This window comes from Aphidius gifuensis, linkage group LG1 (genome assembly GCF_014905175.1).
Source record: "Aphidius gifuensis isolate YNYX2018 linkage group LG1, ASM1490517v1, whole genome shotgun sequence".
NCBI classification, from domain to species: domain Eukaryota; kingdom Metazoa; phylum Arthropoda; class Insecta; order Hymenoptera; family Braconidae; genus Aphidius; species Aphidius gifuensis.
In genome coordinates this window covers 16,261,812-16,283,636 of record NC_057788.1, presented here as the reverse complement: position 1 = coordinate 16,283,636, position 21,825 = coordinate 16,261,812, and the positions used below count along the sequence as shown (strand labels likewise).

Here is a 21,825-nt window from a genome sequence, read left to right as displayed (position 1 = left end):
ATGGAAATTCAAAAATCTCAAGAGGAAGAAAAAAACTGGATACAAATATTGGTTTAGTCAAGATCCAACTACAGGGAAACCAATTAAATGTGAAATACCAACATCAACAACACAAGAAAACAAAACAATGAAAAACAGTCATAACGAATCAACAATTGAACAACAAGAATCAGACCACCATCCTAATCGAAAGGAACTAAATAATAATACACTTGCAGATAACTTATACTTGTTAGTAAAAAATACTTCATCTGATAAAAGTAGTAAGCTAAAAATCGATTTATTCAATAGAAAAAATGAATATCCTTCTGACCTTGATATCATAAATGATGACAAAATTGTATGACGAAAAATTAAAACAGTGCTGCTGGATGTGTTTACAACCACGCAGAAAGCTACATGATGACGTTATCAATAGTTTTTTGAAATACACTGAACATGTAGGGAACAATGAATTTCAATTCACAAAATTCATTTGCTTCGAAATACATTTCGCAGTAAATATACTCAATAGCATACAAAATAATGCGTCTTCTGGGTATTACAATTAGGCAAAGAAAGTATCTCTTCAAAGATACGATCTTTGGTTTATTCGAATTAATATAGATAATATACATTGGACTCTACTTGTAATCAACTTTGTGGACTCACGTTTTATATATTTTGATTCATTGCATTGTGAAATACCGAAAAAATTAGTGCCTGGTGTAATGAAGTATACTGAAGAAACAGGTATTAGAATAAATAGAAAAATAAACTGGGATCAATGGACTGTAAATGTACCAAAAGACATACCTAAACAAGGATTGGGGACCAATGCCTGTGGCTGTTACCTGCTGGTCTGGGTTTTTTTAACAGCGACCAGTTCATACACCCATTTTGACGTTGAGGATATTGTAAATGCACGGAAACGAATTAGTAAAACTTCATATCCAAGTAATCCGAATGACTGCAATAAAAAATTTAGAAGAAAAACAATGACCATATTGGACCCAGCAATATGTACAATAGAAATTAGTGTAAAACCATCAACTTCCTCAATAAAAATTGTCGAGAGTCTTCCAGGAGAAACATCGACATTATCGTACATCGCAATGTTGAAATTTTCATTAGAAGAGCGCAATATGAGGAGCAGAAAATAAATAATTTGCAAATTCAAATAATTATAAAAATACGAACAAACTCGAAAAACATTTAAAATAAAAAGTATTTATTTTATATTTAGTAATAAGAAAAAAATGAGAAAAATCTTAATTGAAATATAAAATGTTAATTTTCAAACATGTAATTGAATTATATTGAATGGGAAAAAATAAAAATAGTTATCATTCGTTGAAAATTTGAATTTGGTATAATCATTAAAACCCTAACATTTACCCGAGACTATCCTTCTGCAGCGCTTTTTGTTTATAAAAAATAAAATTAATATTCATAATCAAAATACTGATTAGTAATTCTCACTTATTAGTAATGGCGTGCGCGTGAAAACATATGGTGTTGCAATTAATGTGTTACAATTTATTTAATTTATAAAATTAACTTATAATATATTAAAATAACGCTAATAAAAATCAATACATGTACAATAAAGTGCTCATATAACACCATTTTCAAGGATAAGTAATCACCTGTTGACACGATATAAATTGGAGTAAAAAATAAAAAACACCTAACCTGCAAATACCACGAAGAACTGTGAAATTAAAATAAATATAAATATAAACATAATTATAATATATATAATATTATAATTATATACACATGAGCCAGGGGACAGGTGACATTAAGTCAACCTGTAGACGGTGTAAAAATGAAATTAAAAATGAAAACAAACTGGTGAGATATCATGGATAATGGAAGACCATGTTACACAACATTTCACACAGGATGTGCGATTCTAGCTGATGAATCAGTACCAGGTGTTTATAAATTGTGTTGCTCTGCTAGAAGTAGATCATCTTCTACCCAAGATTCTAATGAACACTTATCCTCTGGAGAATCAAATAAGGATAGTGATGAGGAAGCAAATAACACCATACGAAATAATTCTCATGATAATCCTCAAGACAGTCAAATTATTAATATTATGAAATCGTTATTCAATGAACGACATCAAAATTCAACACAACCATGATGAAATTTTGAATAACATCAATACCATAAACAAGGATATTATCAGTCTTAAAGAATCGATGGACCAGACGAATGGTAGGTTAACAAACTGTGAAAATAAAATAGAATTATTACAAATACAAATGAATAAATGTGATGATAAAACTGAGGTAATTAATGCTAAAATAGAAAATTTAAAAAAACGAAAAAGTAGTCAGATAAAAGAAGATAAGGATGGCATTCTGGAATTAAGTATCAATGAAATTAACTTGAAAAATAATAACAAAAAAAATATTTTAATACTTAACTTCCCTGAATGTCAAACTAATGATAGTCAACCAAATGATTCACACAGAATAAAAGAATTGATTGATACTATAATTTTAGATGAGGATAAAAAGAATAGCATACAAAATTATAAATTCTTTAGAATTGGAAAATATGTACCTGATATGAATTTTCCTAGACCAATAAAAATGATGTTCTCAACTACTGATCATGCATTATTTTTCAAACAGGTTCTGTTGCAAGCCATAAAGGCATCAGAAACAGCCATGATAAAAAATCTATTCATTCGCCAAGACCTGACTCAACACCAGAGGAATATAAGACACAAACTTGCGACAGAATTAAAAATTCGTCGTCAAAATGGGAATCAACACTCAAAGATTATAATGAAGAATGGAGTACAAATGATTGTACAAAAACACAAAGATACTCACTCAATCAACAACAACAGACACATGGAATCATACAGTCAACCATCAACATCAATGGGATAAGTAGTAACATATGCCACCAACCAACATCAATTCAATTTAACATTAATCATTTAGCCTCAAGTATACGAAAAAATACACCAATAACAAATACAAATACAAACTACTCTCAGTATAATAAATTTAATAAATTTAAACTTTAATAAATTAAAATTGCACTTTGATAAATGGAAAATTTTATTTTATACCAAGAACAAGTCCATTATTACACACATATATTCAATTGATAACGTTTGTATTCCAAGAACACACCAATGCACTGACCTAGGTGTTATTTTTACATCATAATTAAAGTTCAATCAACACATAACCACCACTGTCTCATCAGCAAAACGTAAACTTGGCTTCTTATTTAGAATAAGTAAACAATTTAAAAATATTCAAACTTTGTACAATGTTTATTACACTCTAGTGAGATCTCAAACTGAGTATGGGCAATTGAGCAATTCATCTAAAACTATATCTTTTCAGCTGCACATATATAACTAAGTATTTGTCAATATATTTCAATTGAATATTATATATTTTATTTTTGGAATTCCAACTATGAAGTTTAAAAATTAGATATATAGATATAATCAAGATCCAAAATAAATTTAATTTATATTTAATTTATATTTTTTCTAAATAAAAAGTAAATATAATTTACATTTAAATTATATTTTTCAAAATTATAAAGTGTAACATGACATTTTGCGTCAGCTACCTTCTCGGACTGTTGCTATGGGAATTAGTATATTTAAGTCATTATTTGTAAATAAATATAAATAAATAATAAAAATATAATTGGTTTGTCTCATTTTTAGGCCAAACATTTTAACCAAAAACTAACCATAAGAAGCAATATAATAATATTAATCCAAAACGTAGTCTCAAAGCTTAAAAATCATAAGATAATTCCTCGAATAAAATGATAATAATCATAACCAGGAAAATAAAGCAAAGTTGGAGTAAAACAATAAAATCTGCCGGAATCGGCTGAAACGTAACGGTAACAAAACGGAAACTTAACGAAAACTCAAACTTAATCTCAAACGTAGTCAAAATCTCAAACAAAAACCGTAGTCATAGAAATTTAAAAGCACAAAATTAACACCAGAAACTCAATCAAACAAACCTTCCATAATAACAGTATAAGCATATTGTTATAACAAAAATTAGAATGAAAAGTACCTCAACTGAATCGTAATCTGCTCGCACAAACCGCCAGTAAATCAATTCTAAATTCGTAAATAGCCCAACGATAATCAGATATAAAAGCCAAAACTAAAACGTGATCGGAAAAATAAACTAACGCGTGATAATACCAATAATCAAAAATATAAATGTGATTTTAAATCAGAAAAGATCATATTTTTTGATCACATTATGTGATTTATTTATTGATCACATTGATAGAATAATTACATAATGTGATCAAGAAAAATATAAAAGTATTTTAAATTAAAATGTGATCGAAAAATAAATCACATAATGTGATCAAAAATAACAAATCATGAGTATCGAAATTCATATGAAATAATAAATTAATGAAAAAAGAAAAAAATCAAGAGGCACGGTAGTGCCTCGTGTCAAGTGTGAGAAAAAATATAATAATACCGAAAAAAAAAAAAAAATGAAAGCGCAAATAAACTACCGAGCCTTAATATACATCAAATAGAGGTAACCTCATCCCTCGCAAATTTTCAAAATTTATTTAAAATATGATGGTGACGATAGAAATTAATGATTTTTATAATTTAACATTATATAGTATCAAGCTTTATTTGAAAAAAAAACGAATTATTTAGTAGTTTATTTCATTTTTAATAATTAAATGAATTTTTCAACTGTGCGTTTTTACGTTTTAGGACAGAAAAAATTTCATCTCTCTCATACTTTTTTATTACTCGTTATATCTCTCTCTCTCCTTCTTTATATTTTATCAATTTTTTTTGTTTCTTTGATGACTTTGAAAATATTTTATGTATACAAAACAAATGAGTAAATGTGTCAAAGTTTCAAAACAATAATTTTGAGGCTGGATCTATTAAATTTGATATGACCAAATAACTTCACAAAAAGATGTGATATCACAACAAAAAAAAAAACAAAGTTTTTTTCTACAAAAAAGAGTCAAGTGTTCGAAATTGTCACTATAATTGTAAAAATTTTAATTTAGATATGACACTAAAAATTCAAGAAAGAAATATATATTTTTGACGCATGTAATTAAGTCTAAACTATTGAAAAAAAAAAAAAAAAAATTTAAACTTGACCCCACCTGGTTTTTCTCAAATAAGATTTCAGTATTTAAGACATATATTTTACATCAGGTGGGGTCAAGTTTAAATTTTATACAGTATATACCTCGATTTTTTTTGACACGATGAATATTAATTTAATGGTTGACTTGATATGATGATGAGGATTTTGATCGCCCTCTTTTTATAGTTAAAAAATGTTCTAGAATGATCTAGAATGTTCGAGAATGTTTTCGAGAGTCGCAAAAATTGCATCAGATTTTTTTAAAGTCCAGAATAGTCTAGAACACTCTCGAAAGATCGATAATTATTTCGAAAATATACTTATCTCGAATTGATCGATTAATCGATCATTTTCAATCTTTTTCGAAGATTATCGATTCTTCCAGAATATTCTTGATCTTTCTAGAGAAAAAACTCGTTCTATATAGGGCGTGAGACGTACATAGCACGCTCAGTTTTTCTATTACTTCTGATAGCAAAGTACTTCAATAACAATCAAAATGAATTTAGAACAGTGTCTCAAATTAATGAAAATTATAGAGCAAACATACAAAATAATTCGTACGCCGGAACGAGTTGCGAATTGATTAAAAATCAAATAAAAAAATATTCGGCTTTTGAACAAAGCATCAAAAACTGCGAAAACTAATGGTGAAAAAATAAAAATACAAACGACAATATCTCAGCTGAGATCATTGAATGAAAAATTTTAAAGTTCTAAAGCTGGCATGAGAAATAATAATAAAAACTAAGTGATAGAGTCAAGTGGTAAGATAGCAATTCAGCTTTTCAGGGACGTATCAAGTCAGGCACCATAGTGAATCTCAAACATACCGATTTACACCTATTTTTAGAATATTCACAAAGAAAATGACAATTAACCGTTTAAAAAATATTCTTAAAAATAATGGGAATTTGAAAGTAAATCTTGTATTAGCGTGTAAATTCCGAATGGTAAAAAATAATGAAACTCATGATGAAACAAAAAATATTTTAATACAAAAAATCAAGCAGTTTTACCAACAACTGATTTGAATAATTGGTTTAAGGATCATTCAATAAATAAATTCCTCACAAAAATAGATTTTCAAGAGAAAGATTCTGGATGGACACTTAGAGCAATAGTAAATCTCATGATTAATATTAATCAGTATGAACCGCTCAGAGGAGCTTTATTAACATTCGTTGAAGTACCAGAAAGTATCCGATTAAAAAACACAGTTGTCAATATAAATAATGATAATGAGTTCTGTTTTTTGTATGCAGTCATAGTAGCATTACATTCAGTTAAAACAAATAGTTGCCGTGTTTCATCATACCCTGATTTTAGAACAGTTTTAAAATGTGACGGGATAGATTTTTCAATAATGTTACGTGACATTTCAAAGTTTGAGGTTATGAATGGTCTATCAATTGTGTCTACGGTATTGGCGATAATAATAGAAAAAATGTGAAGTGTCATCTGTATATTTGAGTAAAAATAATTCGCTGAAACCAACAATTCATTTATTAATTATGAATAGTGAACTGTCAACTGATGAACCGATATTTTATTTTGCTTCGATACGAAATCTATCTCGACTTGTCAATTCGCAAATTTCAAAAAATAATCATAAAAAATGGTTATGTGATTGTTGTTTTTGTCCTTTTAAGATTGAAAACTCATATGAAAAACATTTACCAGACTGTAAAAATAACAATAAAGTAAGAATGATTCTATCGGAAATTGATAAAAATATATTAAAATTTAAAAATTATCGATTCAAACTACCAGTACCATTTGTTATATATAGAGATCCTGAATGTATTTTGGAACCTGGAGAGAATGACTCGGACAATCATATACCATACAGTGCTGCCTATTATTTCCATTGCACATATGACGATTCTCTGTCAGAATCGTGGTTCTGATTGTATAGTATGGTTCGTTAAAGAACTTCAAAAGAGGACTCAACAAGTTAATAATATTTTTAATCATCCAATACCAATGAAACCTCTTACTAAAAAACAAGTTATAACCTTCCAAATAGCTCAAACATGTCATATTTGTGCAGAAAAACTTTAACGACAGACATTAAGCATCATGATCACGCTCATTACACCGGGTACTTTCGTGGTGCAGCGTATCCTGAATGTAACGTGAATTATACAGATTCACATACGATACCAGTCGTGTTCCATAATCTTTCAGGTTATGATTCACACTTTTTTTGAAACCTTTAGCAAACATGTTTAACGGCTCAATTAGAATATTACCAATCAACAAAGAAAAATACATATCATTCACAAAACAAGTCAAGTATCCATGCTCAAAAGTTTATCGACTTGTAAATTGAAGATTTATTGATTCCTACAGATTTATGGCAACCAGTCTCGACAAATTAGCATCGAACTTAACTGATAATGATGAAATAATTACAAGATGTTTCTGTGGAAGTCCAGAAAAATTTTAATTACTAAGAAGAAAAGGAATCTTCCCATAAGAATACATAAGCAACTGGGAAAGAAACAACTTGATGATAGAAAATTACCATCAACTGATAAATTTTATTCAAGATTGAACAATAGCAATATTTCAAATAATGACTATAACCATGCTCAAACAGTTTGGCAAAAATTTGGCATTAAAACACTCAGTGACGACTCAGATCTTTATTTAGCTACAGATGTTTTATTATAAGCTGATATTTTTGAAAATTTCCGTAAAAACTGTTTGTCATCATACAACTTGAATTCTCTCCATTACTTTACAACACCAGGATTTTCATAGAATTGTATGTTGAAATGTACTGGTGTAGAATTAGAATTACTAACAGATGTGGAATAACTATTGTTTATCGAAAAGGGAATACGTGGTGGAGTAGCTGTATGTTAGAACAGATATGCAAAAGCTAACAATCAATACATGAGTGATGAATATGATTCGACAAAAGAGAATTCGTATCTCATGTACTTTGATGTAAACAATTTATATGGATTAGCAATGTCACAGCATCTGCCATACGGTGGTTTTGAATGAGACAATGAGAGATAGTTAGTAGAAAAAATTTCATCAACACCGGACGATGCTACAACAGGTTATATTTGTATTTGTATTGTATTTTTTATTGTAGACCAACCAGCACATTCAAGGCTGAATTATCTGGTCTTAAATTACATGGTTGACTTAAATTACATTGTTAATAGTATATTCATTCATAGTGATTACATTTAGTTAATATTAAGTTTACAATTATCCTAATTGATACAGACATATATTCAACCTATATCCTTATAACTATATAGTTAGATTATTTGTTATTTAAACCATATTATTTTCTTAGTATTAATTATCTAATGCTGAGATATTTATGAAAATGATTTAGAATATCCTAAAGAATTGTATGATTTACATGAAGCTCTTCCATTGTGCCCAGAACACAAAGTAACACCTAATTCTAAACAATGCAAACTTATGACAACTTTTTTTTTCAAAAGAAAAATACATCATACATTATAAAAACTTCAAGCAATATTTAAAACTCGGTATGAAATTATTGAAAATTCATCGAGTTCTCAAATTTAATCAATCACCTTGGTTGAAAAAATACATAGATTTAAATACCAAAAAAAGACAAGAAGCAACAACGCAATTCGAAAAAGATTATTATAAACGTCTAAATAATGCTGTATTCAGAAAATGTATTGAGAATGTAAGAAAACAAAAAGATGTTAAAATGGTTACTAGTTGGGAAAAAAGATATGGTGCTAAATACCATATTCAACAACCACATTTCCATAGTCTAACAGTATTCGGGGAAGATATTGTTATTATTGAAATAAATCAAACAAAAATTAATTTTAATAAACCAGTCTATGTAGGATTTTCAATACTTGATACCTCGAAAACATGTATTCATGACTTCCATTATAATTATATAAAATCTAAACTTGGTAACAATGCAAAATTAATGTATCACGATACAGATAGTTTATTATATAATTTTAATTTTAATACTTATGAAGAAATAAAAAAAAGTTTAGCTAAATTTGATACTTCAGATTATTCGAAAAATAATATTTTTCAAATGCCTCGTGTAAATAAAAAAGTACTTAGACTCATGAAAGATGAAAGCTGTGGAGAAATTATAACTGAATTCATTGGTTTAAGGGCTAAACTCTATACATTTTGTGTTCTTGGAAAAGAAAAAGATACTAAAAAAGCAAAAGGTGTGAAAAGTTCAACTCTAAAAGAAATTACTTTCGAGGATTATAAAAAATGTCTTTTTGATCATGAACTATTAACAAAAACTCAGTATTTAATTAGAAGTAAGATACTTAAAGTGAATACTATAGCACAAAAGAAAATAGCATTAAGTTGGTTAGATGATAAGAGACAATTGTTACCAAATACTACTGATACTGTGCCATGGGGTTATAAAATAAAAAGATAATAAACATATTTTTATTATTTTTTATTTATTTCAAAATTATAATATATATTTTATTTACACGTCTGATTCATTCATCCAACTATTGTGCGAGTCATCGAAACCTAACCATTTTACATATAATTCATTACCACGTTTTTTCACTACTTTTTCAATTAAATAAATGTCAGGATATTTCACTTTTGTCAATTCTTCCTCATAGAATCCTCCTTCAATTGGATGATCTTCATAATCAATAAGCTTATAAGTCACTGGATCCGTATTTCTTACTTCCTTGATTGTGAAAATTTCTGTTGTAACGTTTGGTGTATATCCTTTCTCAAAAACATTTTTATATTCACTAATTCGAACTTCATCACCAACTTTGAATTTATTTATAATGTTCCGATTTACTTTAAAATTTTCATAAACATTTTTCAATAGTTGCTTTTCATTTGTTTTATTTATATCTATTGGTTTCATTTTTATTATTCTGTGTTTTGAGTTATTATAATTTTCAATTGCAGACTCGATAAAATTCCTGACCACTTGTAGGATCCTTGATAAGTGAATTTTTCCCACATTTGTTTTTTCAGAGTTCTATTGAAACGTTCAACAATTGATGCTCTGAAATTGATGTATGTTGAGTACATATTAATCTTGTGTTTTTGCAAAAAAGCTTCAAATTCCTTGTAGTAAAATTTTTCCTTCGTCAACATGTGAATTTTCTGGAATACGTCCTTGGTCAAGTACAGATTTCATTGCTGCTGTAACATCTTTTTCAGTTTTTGATTTTATTGGTACACTGTAAAAAAAAATTTCTGCAAAATAGAAATTTTTGTCTAGGAAAAAAAAACGTTTGAAAGAAACAAAAAGCGGTTTGATTGAAGAAAAAAATATGTCTTCTTGAAAACGAAAAAAATCCTCGACTTTATATTTTTTAGGTTCAATTCGAGTATTAGAAACATCAAATACAGTAAAAATAAATTTATTTCAAACGACTAATATCCTTCATTTGAAATAATTGCAGGAATTGAATTAATTTTTTTTTTTCTTATTTAATAAATATGTTTGTCTTGAAAAGAAACAAAAGTGTCTAAATTTTAGGCAATGTCGTCTTGCTTTATAACATACTTGGTTTTATTAAAACAATATTGTCTAAATTTTAGACAATGTCGTCTTGCTTTATAACAGATTTAGTTTGTAGTAAAACAAAATTGTCTAAATTTCAGACAATATTACGTCTTGCCTTATAACAGATTTTGTTTCCCAGAAAACCAAATTGTCTAAATTTTAGACAATATTGCGTCTTGCTTTATAACAAATTTGATTTTTATTAAAACGAAATTGTCTAAATTTTAGACACTATTGCGACTTGCTTTATAACATGGTTGGTTTCATTGTCAACAAAATTGTCTAAATTTTAGACAATGTCGTCTTGCTCCATAAATGATTTGGTTCTATTCAAAACAAAATTGTGTAAATTCTAGACACTTTTTGTCTTGATGTAAATACTTGTACGCCTTGATTTATGAATAAAGTCCCTTAATTTTATATACAATTTGTTTTCTTACATGCAATAATATTCTTGAATAAAAATAATAACATTCTTTTTTCATGGACACGAAATGCCTCGAATCAACACTTAATTTTTTTTTTTTTCAAGACTTTATTTTCTAAATTAAAATCAATAATAGAATAACTCAAGACGTAAAAAGATATTTCAAAAGTTTAATAATAAAAAAAAAATGATCATACAGATGCTGAAGCAACTGTGCCTTCCCTGCGGGAGGAATTTTAATTTCTTCTTTAATATATATTAAAATTCGTGACTACAAATTTATTTCATTCTCTATTGTTACAATGATTATTGTTACAGATAAAATTTATTTAATTTTCATTCATTTTGCTTGTTCCTTCTAATGGGTCATCTCCATGTCCAGAATCGCTTTCTTCTAACCTTTTAAACTCTCTGTTTTTATTCATTTTGTTGTACTATGATTTTAGCCTGTCAATGTTAAATATTTATTACAAAATTGTCGAGTTCGATTGTATTTATTCTATTTACTTTTTTCTCTCGGTTGAATCAGGATTTAACGTTTTAGTTGTTGCTGAAGTCGTCATTATATTTTTAATTTTTTTATATTCGTTTATTTTCAATTCCTTTAATACTAGCACATCACCTTTTTTTCCCTAGAAATTTTCTGCCTTTTCATTCCATATAGTTAGTTCAATCTCAAATATATTTTCTTTGGTAAATTTATTATCTTTATTTAGTTTATTAAACTTTTTGAAGTGAAACTTCTTTACGGAGGGTAGCAAAAAAATTCGAGGCCCTGCTAGCGTTACGCGCTCGCGTATACTCTGGCGTTTATTCTCGCGTTTACTCTCCCGTATACTTTCTACTATATTCTCTGCTATACCGGCAAGCATTATACATGCACTATATATAGCGTATAAACTCGGAGCGTCAGTGAGCGTCAGCTTCTATGTGTGTATGCGTGTGCGACTTTTTGTTTGTTTATTTATTTAAATATTATTAAACAGTTCAACTGAGTTTAATACTTAAATAATTGATTTTTGAAAAAAATTCATTTGAACGTATCAAGCAATAGTTATCTCGCGGGTTTAAAGAATCATTATTATAATTATAATAAAATTATTATAAATATATATAAATGATAATTATAACAACAATAATTTTGATAATATTACCAATTATTCACAATAGTATTAATATCAATAATAATATCTATAATAATAATATTTTGAATATCAATACTAATAATTATCAATATTTATATATGAATGTTATTGTCAATATTATTATTCATATTATTAATATCACTGATATTATTATAAATCGATAATATTATTGTTATTATTACTAATATTATATTGATATTATTATTATCGATGATATTTTTGAAATTATTATTTTATTTATACTATGGTTATATATGAATAATATTATTATAAATAATAATAACTCCAATAATATTATGATTAACAATAATATCAATATAATATTAGTAATAATATCGATAGTACCAATTATATCGTCGCATTAAAGAATGAAGGGCGTAAGTGCCAAAAACGTCAATTTTAAAGGAAAAAGGGTGTAAGTGCAAATTTATAAATTTTCGGGTTTTTCATCTAATTTTAATACTTAAAAAAAAGCGAGAATGGGCGTAACAACCTTTGATAAAGGATAAAGAGCGTATGTCCAAGGATTTACGCCTTTTTTCCCGTTATCAAAATAATTTTTGATAAAAGATGAAGGGCATACTTTCAATTTTATTTGAAATTCATTTAATGGCAGGATTTTTTAAATTATTGATTGTTTACTGATAATTATACATAATTTATTATCAATAAGAAAAACATAAAAATAATTACAAATCTTCATCTTTTATTAAAAATGATTTTGAGAATGGAAGAAAGGCGTAAGTCCCTGAACATACGCACTTTTTTTTTTTCTTTAAGCCTTAAAATTGGATGCAAAGCCCGAAAATTTATAAATTCGCACTCACGCCCTTTTTCTTTTAGAAAAAAAAAATTCCTAAAAATGGCACTTACGCCCTTTTTCCATTAATGTGACGATATAAATAATAAAATTTATAATAATAATATTCGAAATATAAATACTAATAATTATTATTAACTAATAATATTTATATTTGAATATTATTGTCAGTATTAATATTATTATTATTATTATTATTAATATTCAGCGTGACATTACTCTGAAAGAAGTTTCACTTCGCCCGCGCGTACTCGCAACACGCTAATTTTTTTTCATTGATATTTTATTTTACTTCATAATCACTGTCGTCTGCTAATGTTATTGTTCTTTATTTTAATAACCGTCCTGACATTGCATATATAAATTCCACTTTATTTATTGCTATTATGATTGCGATGATATCTAAATAATGTCATTATTACTATTGAATAGTTTTCTTTTTTTTTTTTTTTTTTGCTTAAATTATTTTGCCTGCAAATGAATTAATTGGTAGATGTACAATTTCTTGTATTTTTTTAAACTCGAAATTAATGTTTGGTATTTTTTCATTTTTCTCATCGTCATCGAATTTTATATTAGCTTCTACTGGTATCATTATTTCTTTATTATTTATTGATGGGTATTGTTCATTAATTTTTCTCAATACTCCTCCAGTGATCGTGTATATTTTGTTTAAATTGAATATTTAATAATTTATCATGTTAATAATTTTTTTTCTAATCTCTTTGTTGAAAAATCTTGTTGAAAAATATGATTTTTCCATGATATTTTGCTATACTTTTCTTTTTTGTTTACTGATATTTTCCTAATATTTTCTTATAATTATCGTATTTTTCTTTATATTCTGTGATTTTTCTATATTTTTGTTTATTCGTTTATATATTCTTTATTTTCTTATATTTTTCTTCATTTTCCATATTCATCGTGTTTAGATTAATTAAGGGACTTAGAAAATTTTCGGGGTGGGGGGGGGCATAATTGATATGTTCCCTTATTTATCGTTTTTTTTTTATATTCAGTCACTTTTCTATATTTTCCTTCATATTCACTGATATTTTCCCATATTTATTTCCTTTTTTTTCTTTATATTCACTGATTTTTCTTTGATATTTTTCTATTTTTTTCTACATTGTTCTTTACATTTACTGATATTTTCCCATATGTATCGTATTTTTTTTCATATTCAGTGATTTTCCCTTCATATTTACTGATATTTCCCTGATATTTTCCCATAATTAGAAGAGTTTTCTTTATATTTAGCGCTTTTTTCTTTATATTTACTGATATTTTCCCATATTTATCGTTTTTTTTTCTTTATATTCAGTGATTTTTCTATATTTTCCTTCATATTTAATGATGTTCCCCATATTTATCGTAGTTAGATTAAGGGACTTAGAAAATTTTCGGGGAGGGGGGGGGGTCTACCATGGTTGGAGGGGGTCCAGATGAAAAGCGAAAACAATAGGAAATTAAAATTCCCTAGAAAAAAAAATTATATTTTTTATTGTTCATTAGTCTTTATTATATTGATGTCTATTTATATGCCTACCTATCATGAAAAACCTAAACCTATTTATTGTGTCTTAACCGGGAAACAAACCTACTATCTTCTAACTTCTAAACGCATATCTTAGCCTGCGCGGCCATCGCACGATTATACATTCAATGTGATTTTTGTAAACTTAAAGTACACGTTGGCTAACATAGAATAAATTTGCAAAGTCTTGTATTAAAAAAAAATATTTAATTATATTTTATTGAACAAATTTTGAATCCATAAAGACACAAAATGTTAGGTGTCCCAATTTGAATTTATTATAAATTCGTTCAATCAAATATTATTTCCAGTCTAAATTTTTTTTATTATTTAAAATTTAACCATAAATTATTTGTCATTGTTGAGTTAAATTATTTGTTAATGCCAAATTTGTTTCATTGTATATTTATGATATTACAGTAAAATTTGTTTAATTGAAAGAATTAACCATGTCTAAATATTTATAATTGATCATAAATGAATAGTTCTTTCAATAAAACAAATTTGACATTAACAAATAATTTGACTCAACAATGACAAATAATTTATGGTTAAATTTTAAATAATAAAAAAAATTTAGACTGGAAATAATATTTGATTAAACGAATTTATAATAAATTCAAATTGGGACACCTAACATTTTGTGTCTTTATGGATTCAAAATTTGTTCAATAAAATATAATTAAATATTTTTTTTATTACAAGACTTTGCAAATTTATTCTATGTTAGCCAATGTGTACTTTAAGTTTACAAAAATCACATTGAAATTATAATATTGCGATGGCCGCGCGGGCTAAGATATGCGTTTAGAAATTAGAAGATAGTAGGTTCGTTTCCCGGTTAAGACACAAAAAATAGGTTTAGGTTTTTCATGATATAGGTAGGCATATAAATAGACATCAATATAATAAAGACTAATTAACAATAAAAAATATAATTTTTTTTTTTTTTTATTATTAAACTTTTGAAATCTCTTTTTACGTCTTGAGTTATTCTATTATTAATTTTGTTTAGAAAATAAAGTCTTGAAAAAAAAAAAATTAAGTATTGATTCGAGGCAATATGTGTCCATGAAAAAAGAATGTTATTATTTTTATTCAAGAATATTATTGCATGTAAGAAAACAAATTGTATATAAAATTGAGGGACTTTATTCATAAATCAAGGCGTACAAGTATTTACATCAAGACAAAAAGTGTCTAAAATTTACACAATTTTGTTTTGAATAGAACCAAATCATTTATGGAGCAAGACGACATTGTCTAAAATTTAGACAATTTTGTTGACAATGAAACCAAACATGTTATAAAGCAAGACGCAATAATGTCTAAAATTTAGACAATTTCGATTAATAAAAATCAAATTTGTTATAAAGCAAGACGCAATAGTGTCTAAAATTTAGACAATTTTGTTATACTACAAACTAAATCTGTTATAAAGCAAGATGACATTGTCTAAAATTTAGACAATATTGTTTTTAATAAAACCAAGTATGTTATAAAGCAAGACGACATTGCCTAAAATTTAGACACTTTTGTTTCTTTTCAAGACGAACAGATTTATTAAATAAGGAAAAAAAAAAATTAATTCAATTCCTTCAATTATTTCAAATGAAGGATATTAGTCGTTTGAAATAAATTTATTTTTACTGTATTTGATGTTTCTGATACTCGAATTGAACCTAAAAAATATAAAGTCGAGGATTTTTTTCGTTTTCAAGAAGACATATTGTTTTCTTCAATCAAACCGCTTTTTGTTTTTTTCAAACGTTTTTTTTTCCTTCTTAATTTCAACTAAAAATTTTTACAGTGCCCATGCAAATTTTGAAAATACATCAATAATTGTGAGCAGATATTTATAGTTCCGATTAACAGATGTATAAGCTTGCATGTCAACTAGATCTGTTTGTCAAGTTTCATCTAATCCTCTAATGTCAACATGACGACAAGTATAATTTCTCCGAGCAGGTCTGTGTAGCTCATGAACAACTACTGCTTTTTTATGTTCCATATGATTTTCCAAAATAATCAGTTTTTTTATTTTTTTAATTTCAAATTTCAGTGCTTAATGTGCTGAGTGATTTTTTAAAATTTAGTTTCAAATTCTCAAAAGCTCTATTCGATAAAGTTAATTTGGACTCCAATGTCTGAATGGATTCTATATTTTAGAGTGGAAGACTTTGTGCTGTTTCAAATTCAAGGCGATAATTCTTAATGAATTTTTGAAATTGAGACTGAAGTAAATTGGCTATTATATTATTATTTATAGAAAATTCTCGTTTTTTCTTTTATGAGTGTCTTAGTATGTAACAGATGTTGCATCATTCGATTCTACCGGATCAGCAACATTACACAATTGTTTATTATTTATATCATAATGTCCATCTGATGTTCGTTTGAAACCATCACCTGGAAGACCTCGAACACTTTGTAATGAACTTTTATTTTTTGATCTTCGTCCGAAAATATCTATACTCATCTTGACAGCTGATGAGCAACTGAGCTTAATCGTTATATGCATATAAATTAAAAGATAATGCCAGCTTCTCTCAGTTCTTTAATTATGGAAACGATTTCATTAGTATGGTTTAGATTACCAGCTGCTTGGGAAGCCAATATTAATCGGAGATGATCAATAAGTTCATTTCGATCATCCTAATGAACGTAATCAAATTTGTTACTTTTGTTTGTAACCTTTTAACGATGTCCAAGTTTTTGTTGTAGGTTTTATGATTGGTGAAATATATTTTTCATACTTGGCATTTGTTTCTTTTTTCAGTCTACAATTAGTTTTGAAATATCGATACTGAGCATTTGTTAATTTAATAATTTTAATAAAAATTTTTTTATCATCATTATTTATTAATGAGTCATCAATTTTATAATTGGAAAGGAGTTCCAATAAACCTGGCGTCTCTTGATAATTTTATCTTCAATGAATATTTTATTATTTTCAAATTTAATATTTGAGTTTCCAAACATAAGATTATTATCAAGTTCCGTACTAGAAATTCTGTTGATCGAGTTTTACTGACATCGACTTTTTTCATATATTTTTCATTATTTTTCGAAAAAGAAGTATCTAGTGGAGGGGCTGTTTGATCAAGTAGCTCTCTTACAGAATTCTCATCAAACTTATCAAACGATTTATAAGAAACATCATTATCATCATCTTCCTCTTTTGCTTGTTCTTCTTTCACAACAATATTTTCAAGTTCATTTTTTACTTCGTTTTTTATATCACTTGTTGTTTTTTGATTCACCAATTTCTCCAAAAGTGTTACAATAGGCTTAAATATATCACTTGCATATTTTCCCGAAGCGTCTTGATTCGTTTTCAACATTTTATGTTTGCGGCGTATTGCATTGCTAGCTTTTGTAATCTGATACATATTTTTTTTTTCTTTATCGAACATTTTACTCGTCATGTTGATGCTCTCACACTTACTACATAGTTATTAGTAATAGTTATTTTCATTTTAGAAGTTTTTTTAAATTTAAAATAACAAAACAGTCATATCCTTTACGATACCGGCCATTGTTGATTTCACTGTCCTTGTCGATAACAACGAATCTATGTTTATCACTATCCCAACAAACTAGACATTAATTTCGAAATTGAGTATATGACATGTCAGTATTCACGTGATCATTATAAATATGTAATAAATTCATTTCATCTTGTCGAAAAATTACAAGAAAGTTTGCATTATCTCGTACTAAATGTTTTGTGATATGTGCATAAGTTTGAAAAAGATAAAAACAATCAACATTTTGATGACGACCCATACAAAAAAAGCCCGGATATTGTCTTGTTTTTCAAACGTAACATCATCGAAAATCATTAATGAATTTGGATGAGCCGCTTGAGGTTCAATTACACTTTCATTTTCATTAAATGGATAATAGCATTTCGTAAATTCAAGTAATTTCTCTAAGAACTGATATTTTGGTTGATTTAAATAATTTGAATAAACATATACATTTTCAAATCGTAGCCCATTTGGATAAGTAATTATAGCTAGGAGGGCATTTATTTTACCACAATTAGATGGACTACAAAAAATTTCTTGCACACTACTAGGTAAAAGCTTCCCATGTCGTTTTTGATTTTTTTTATTTGAACTTTGTTGAACAACCCTGGTAGAAATAATCTCTCTGGATTTTCTCCGGATATTTCCGGATTTTCTCTGGATATTTCCGGATTTCTCCGGATTTTCCTGGACTTTTCCGGATCTCTCCGGATTTTTCCGGACTTACTCCGGATTTCTTGTTGATCAAGACGGAGATTTAATAAATTTTCGAGGAGAAGTCATAACAGTAAGTCTACATGTAAAGAGTATAAATAATGGGTATTGTCTTTCAAAAGAAAATAGTTGGAAGCAGTTATATAAAGAAATTAACATGCCAAAAACCCATCAGTCGTCATCAGACAGTCAGGAAGCTAACACGTCAAAACGTTCAATTTCTCAAGAGTCATGCTCAAACTACGTCCAATAAAGTAAAAGTAAAATTGTGTTGTCTTTTTTGTTTTATACCATGAAACATCTTAAACATTCAAAAATCGATTGTTTTTGATGAGTCTATAGCTCATTATGAACTCCATGCTCATCAACCATATGGAGCGCCATCTTTCAATAATAATGATGAAATAAGAATTGGAATTCAACATCAAGATCTACTATCCATACTACCATCCAAAAGTACTCTACACATTCAATGAAAATTTACAAAAAATGATGGAACTGCTGTTGCAAATACTACTAGTCTAGCAAGAATGGCTCATTTATTTGAAAAAATCTGCTTAAAATAAAAGCTGTTGAAATAGATCGTAGTAAAAATGTATGACTCCCAACTCTAATGAAAGGTTATGTATCACTCACACCTAACCAAAAAGCATTATTGGAAAATTCAGGCTGGACAGATTCTGCTATTTGTAATGCTGATGGATACTTTGATATATCAATACCATTGAACTTCCTACTTGGATTTGCTGAAGACTATCGCAAAGTGATAATTAATGCAAAACGTGAACTCATTCTCACAAGATCAAATACTGATACCAATGCATACCTAAAGAGAACAGCAGAAGAAACTGCAAAAATTGCTATTCAAAAAATAGAATGGGTTGTACCATACATTCGAGTCTCAGATAAAGATAAAATTCAACTTTTAAACTACATATTAAAAGATCCAGCTATTTCACTAAGTTTTCGTGCTTGGGAGCTGTATGGTTACCCTTTACTTCCTGCGACTTTAAAACATGTATGGAGTAAAACATGTAAATTCACAATCCTACCCATATGGAAATTCAAATCTTGATAATAATAAGAATCAATTTGCTTTGCTCTATGATATGTTTACAAATTTTCAATTATTATACTTTGCAAAAGAGCCAGAACCATTATTGACAAAGTGTGGAATACAAACCCATAAGTGATTCCGTTCGAAAATTGATATAAATTGGAGTGTGAGCAAACAATTTCCTCATACATCGTTTATCTTTTGATGAGACAACAAGAAAAATGTTTAAAAGCAAAGATAAATCTGCTGAGGAGAATTCTGATAAAACTTGTTTGTTGAATCAAGGAAAAGAGAAAAAATTCAGTCAACCAAAGTCATATGAATGGGAGAGAGAGAAGAAGCCAAATCAATATAAAAAAATCAAATATGAAAGACTCAAGGATAAATAAAAGTCAAGTTTCTTTTAATTCAACGCCTACAATTCATATGATGTATACATGGTTGTATGCATACAAAGCTGCACGATGCGGAGAATGGGTACAACTTGCTCTTGATCATGAACGTTTCAAAATGAGAATTCAACGATTCAGTGAAATCATCAGTCCAATATTAATAAAGAAAATGTTATCAATTTGTAAATAATATAAAATAAAAATTGTTTTTTTGAAAAAAATATAGAAAATTATTGTTGTTGTTGTTTTTTATTTGACCTTTTTTAAATATAATTAGGATAGGAAAAAAATTTATAGGAATAAATTTTAGTTTTAAAAATTAAGGATGATTCCCAGTCGCATCACCAAACCAACATTTTTGCCACGAAAGGCCCGTATATCAATAACGCTATGTTTTATTCCCGTGTCCTAAAATTTTTTGTGGCGCCACTGATGAAAAAACCAAGTTCTTTAGTAGTATGTGTGTGCGTGGCTACACACTAGCAAGCAAAGATTACATCGTACACTAAAACCATGCTTGTGTCCATGTCTGTGTGCTGCGCTTATCGCGCAATTTTTAAATTTCAAAGTAATTTATTTTTTAAACGCAAAAGACGAAATACTAAAAATTTATATCAAAAAATTTGTCTTTTCTAGCACTACAAACTGATAGAAATTTAACGTTTTCTGTTGCGTTTTGAAAAAGTTATTAATAAAAATATGATGTACCGCCTATACCTTGCGTGTTAAAGTTGTCAACTTTGACAGTAAATATCTCAAAAAAACCGAACAAAGAAAAATTGAAGAAAATTGACAATGTATATAATTATTTCATTTAAACATGAGATAAAACAAAAAAAAAATCTGTTGCGATTTCAGATTTTCAGAATCAACCTTAAATATTTATTTCGATAATTATCCTTTTATTCCATTATCTGCAACTTCTCCTTCTTCTTCTTTTTCTTGAATGCGAAGTTCCATTTTTTCAGTTTTGTCCCATAACTTGAATAAATCGTTTATCAATTGTTCAAAGTCAGCATATGATGATTAATCGAAATATTTTTCAACAAGCTGATGAAGATCTGTCACGCATGGTCGTGTTGTACACAAATAAACCAGAGGTGATTAGCTATCGTCAAATACTTGTTCCTGTTTTTCGACACTGAAATCTTTTCTCAGAAGCTCCATACTTTTCCAAAAGAGTCGTAAGTCTTCACGAAAACTCTTTACTTGAGTGAATTTATGAATGTATTCTGGGTATGATGATAAAAATTTTGAAAAAATTGTAGATTAACCCCAGCAATCTACTTCTAATAACCCAAAATGAAAGTTAATTTTTTAAAAGTTAGATGAAATATTTTAAAATATAATTTTTTTATTTCATCGATTATATACTTACATTGATATATACCAGTGTCTCAAATTTAAAACGATTTTCGCAGCACAGTTTGTATGTACAACGTTTTCTCTACGCCTCATTTTTTTATATCCACATTTGTGATTTTCATAAAGAAGAATTCGTATTTTTTTCGAAGCTGAAC

The 21,825-nt window shown here is 27.6% G+C and overlaps 1 protein-coding gene across 1 annotated transcript; it reads right to left on the bottom strand.

Annotated features, from left to right (window-relative positions):
• Positions 1–9,624: 9,624 nt before the first annotated feature.
• Positions 9,625–10,199, bottom strand: LOC122858498. The gene is made up of 2 exons (XM_044161452.1): positions 10,076–10,199; positions 9,625–9,929 (listed from the first exon to the last, which is right to left on the bottom strand). Exons 1-2 carry the CDS (start codon positions 10,197–10,199, stop codon positions 9,625–9,627), a joined length of 429 nt encoding a protein of 142 aa, XP_044017387.1.
• Between the last annotated feature and the right edge of the window lie 11,626 nt (positions 10,200–21,825).

What these genes read in the sequence shown, in the direction of transcription:
- LOC122858498 (XM_044161452.1), bottom strand. Translation starts at nt 10,199, where the DNA reads ATGTACTCAACATACATCAATTTCAGAGCATCAATTGTTGAACGTTTC. An exon ending in GTGGTCAGGAATTTTATCGA is followed by an intron (nt 9,930 to 10,075) that starts GTCTGCAATTGA and finishes ATAAATTCAAAG; the next exon opens with TTGGTGATGAAGTTCGAATT.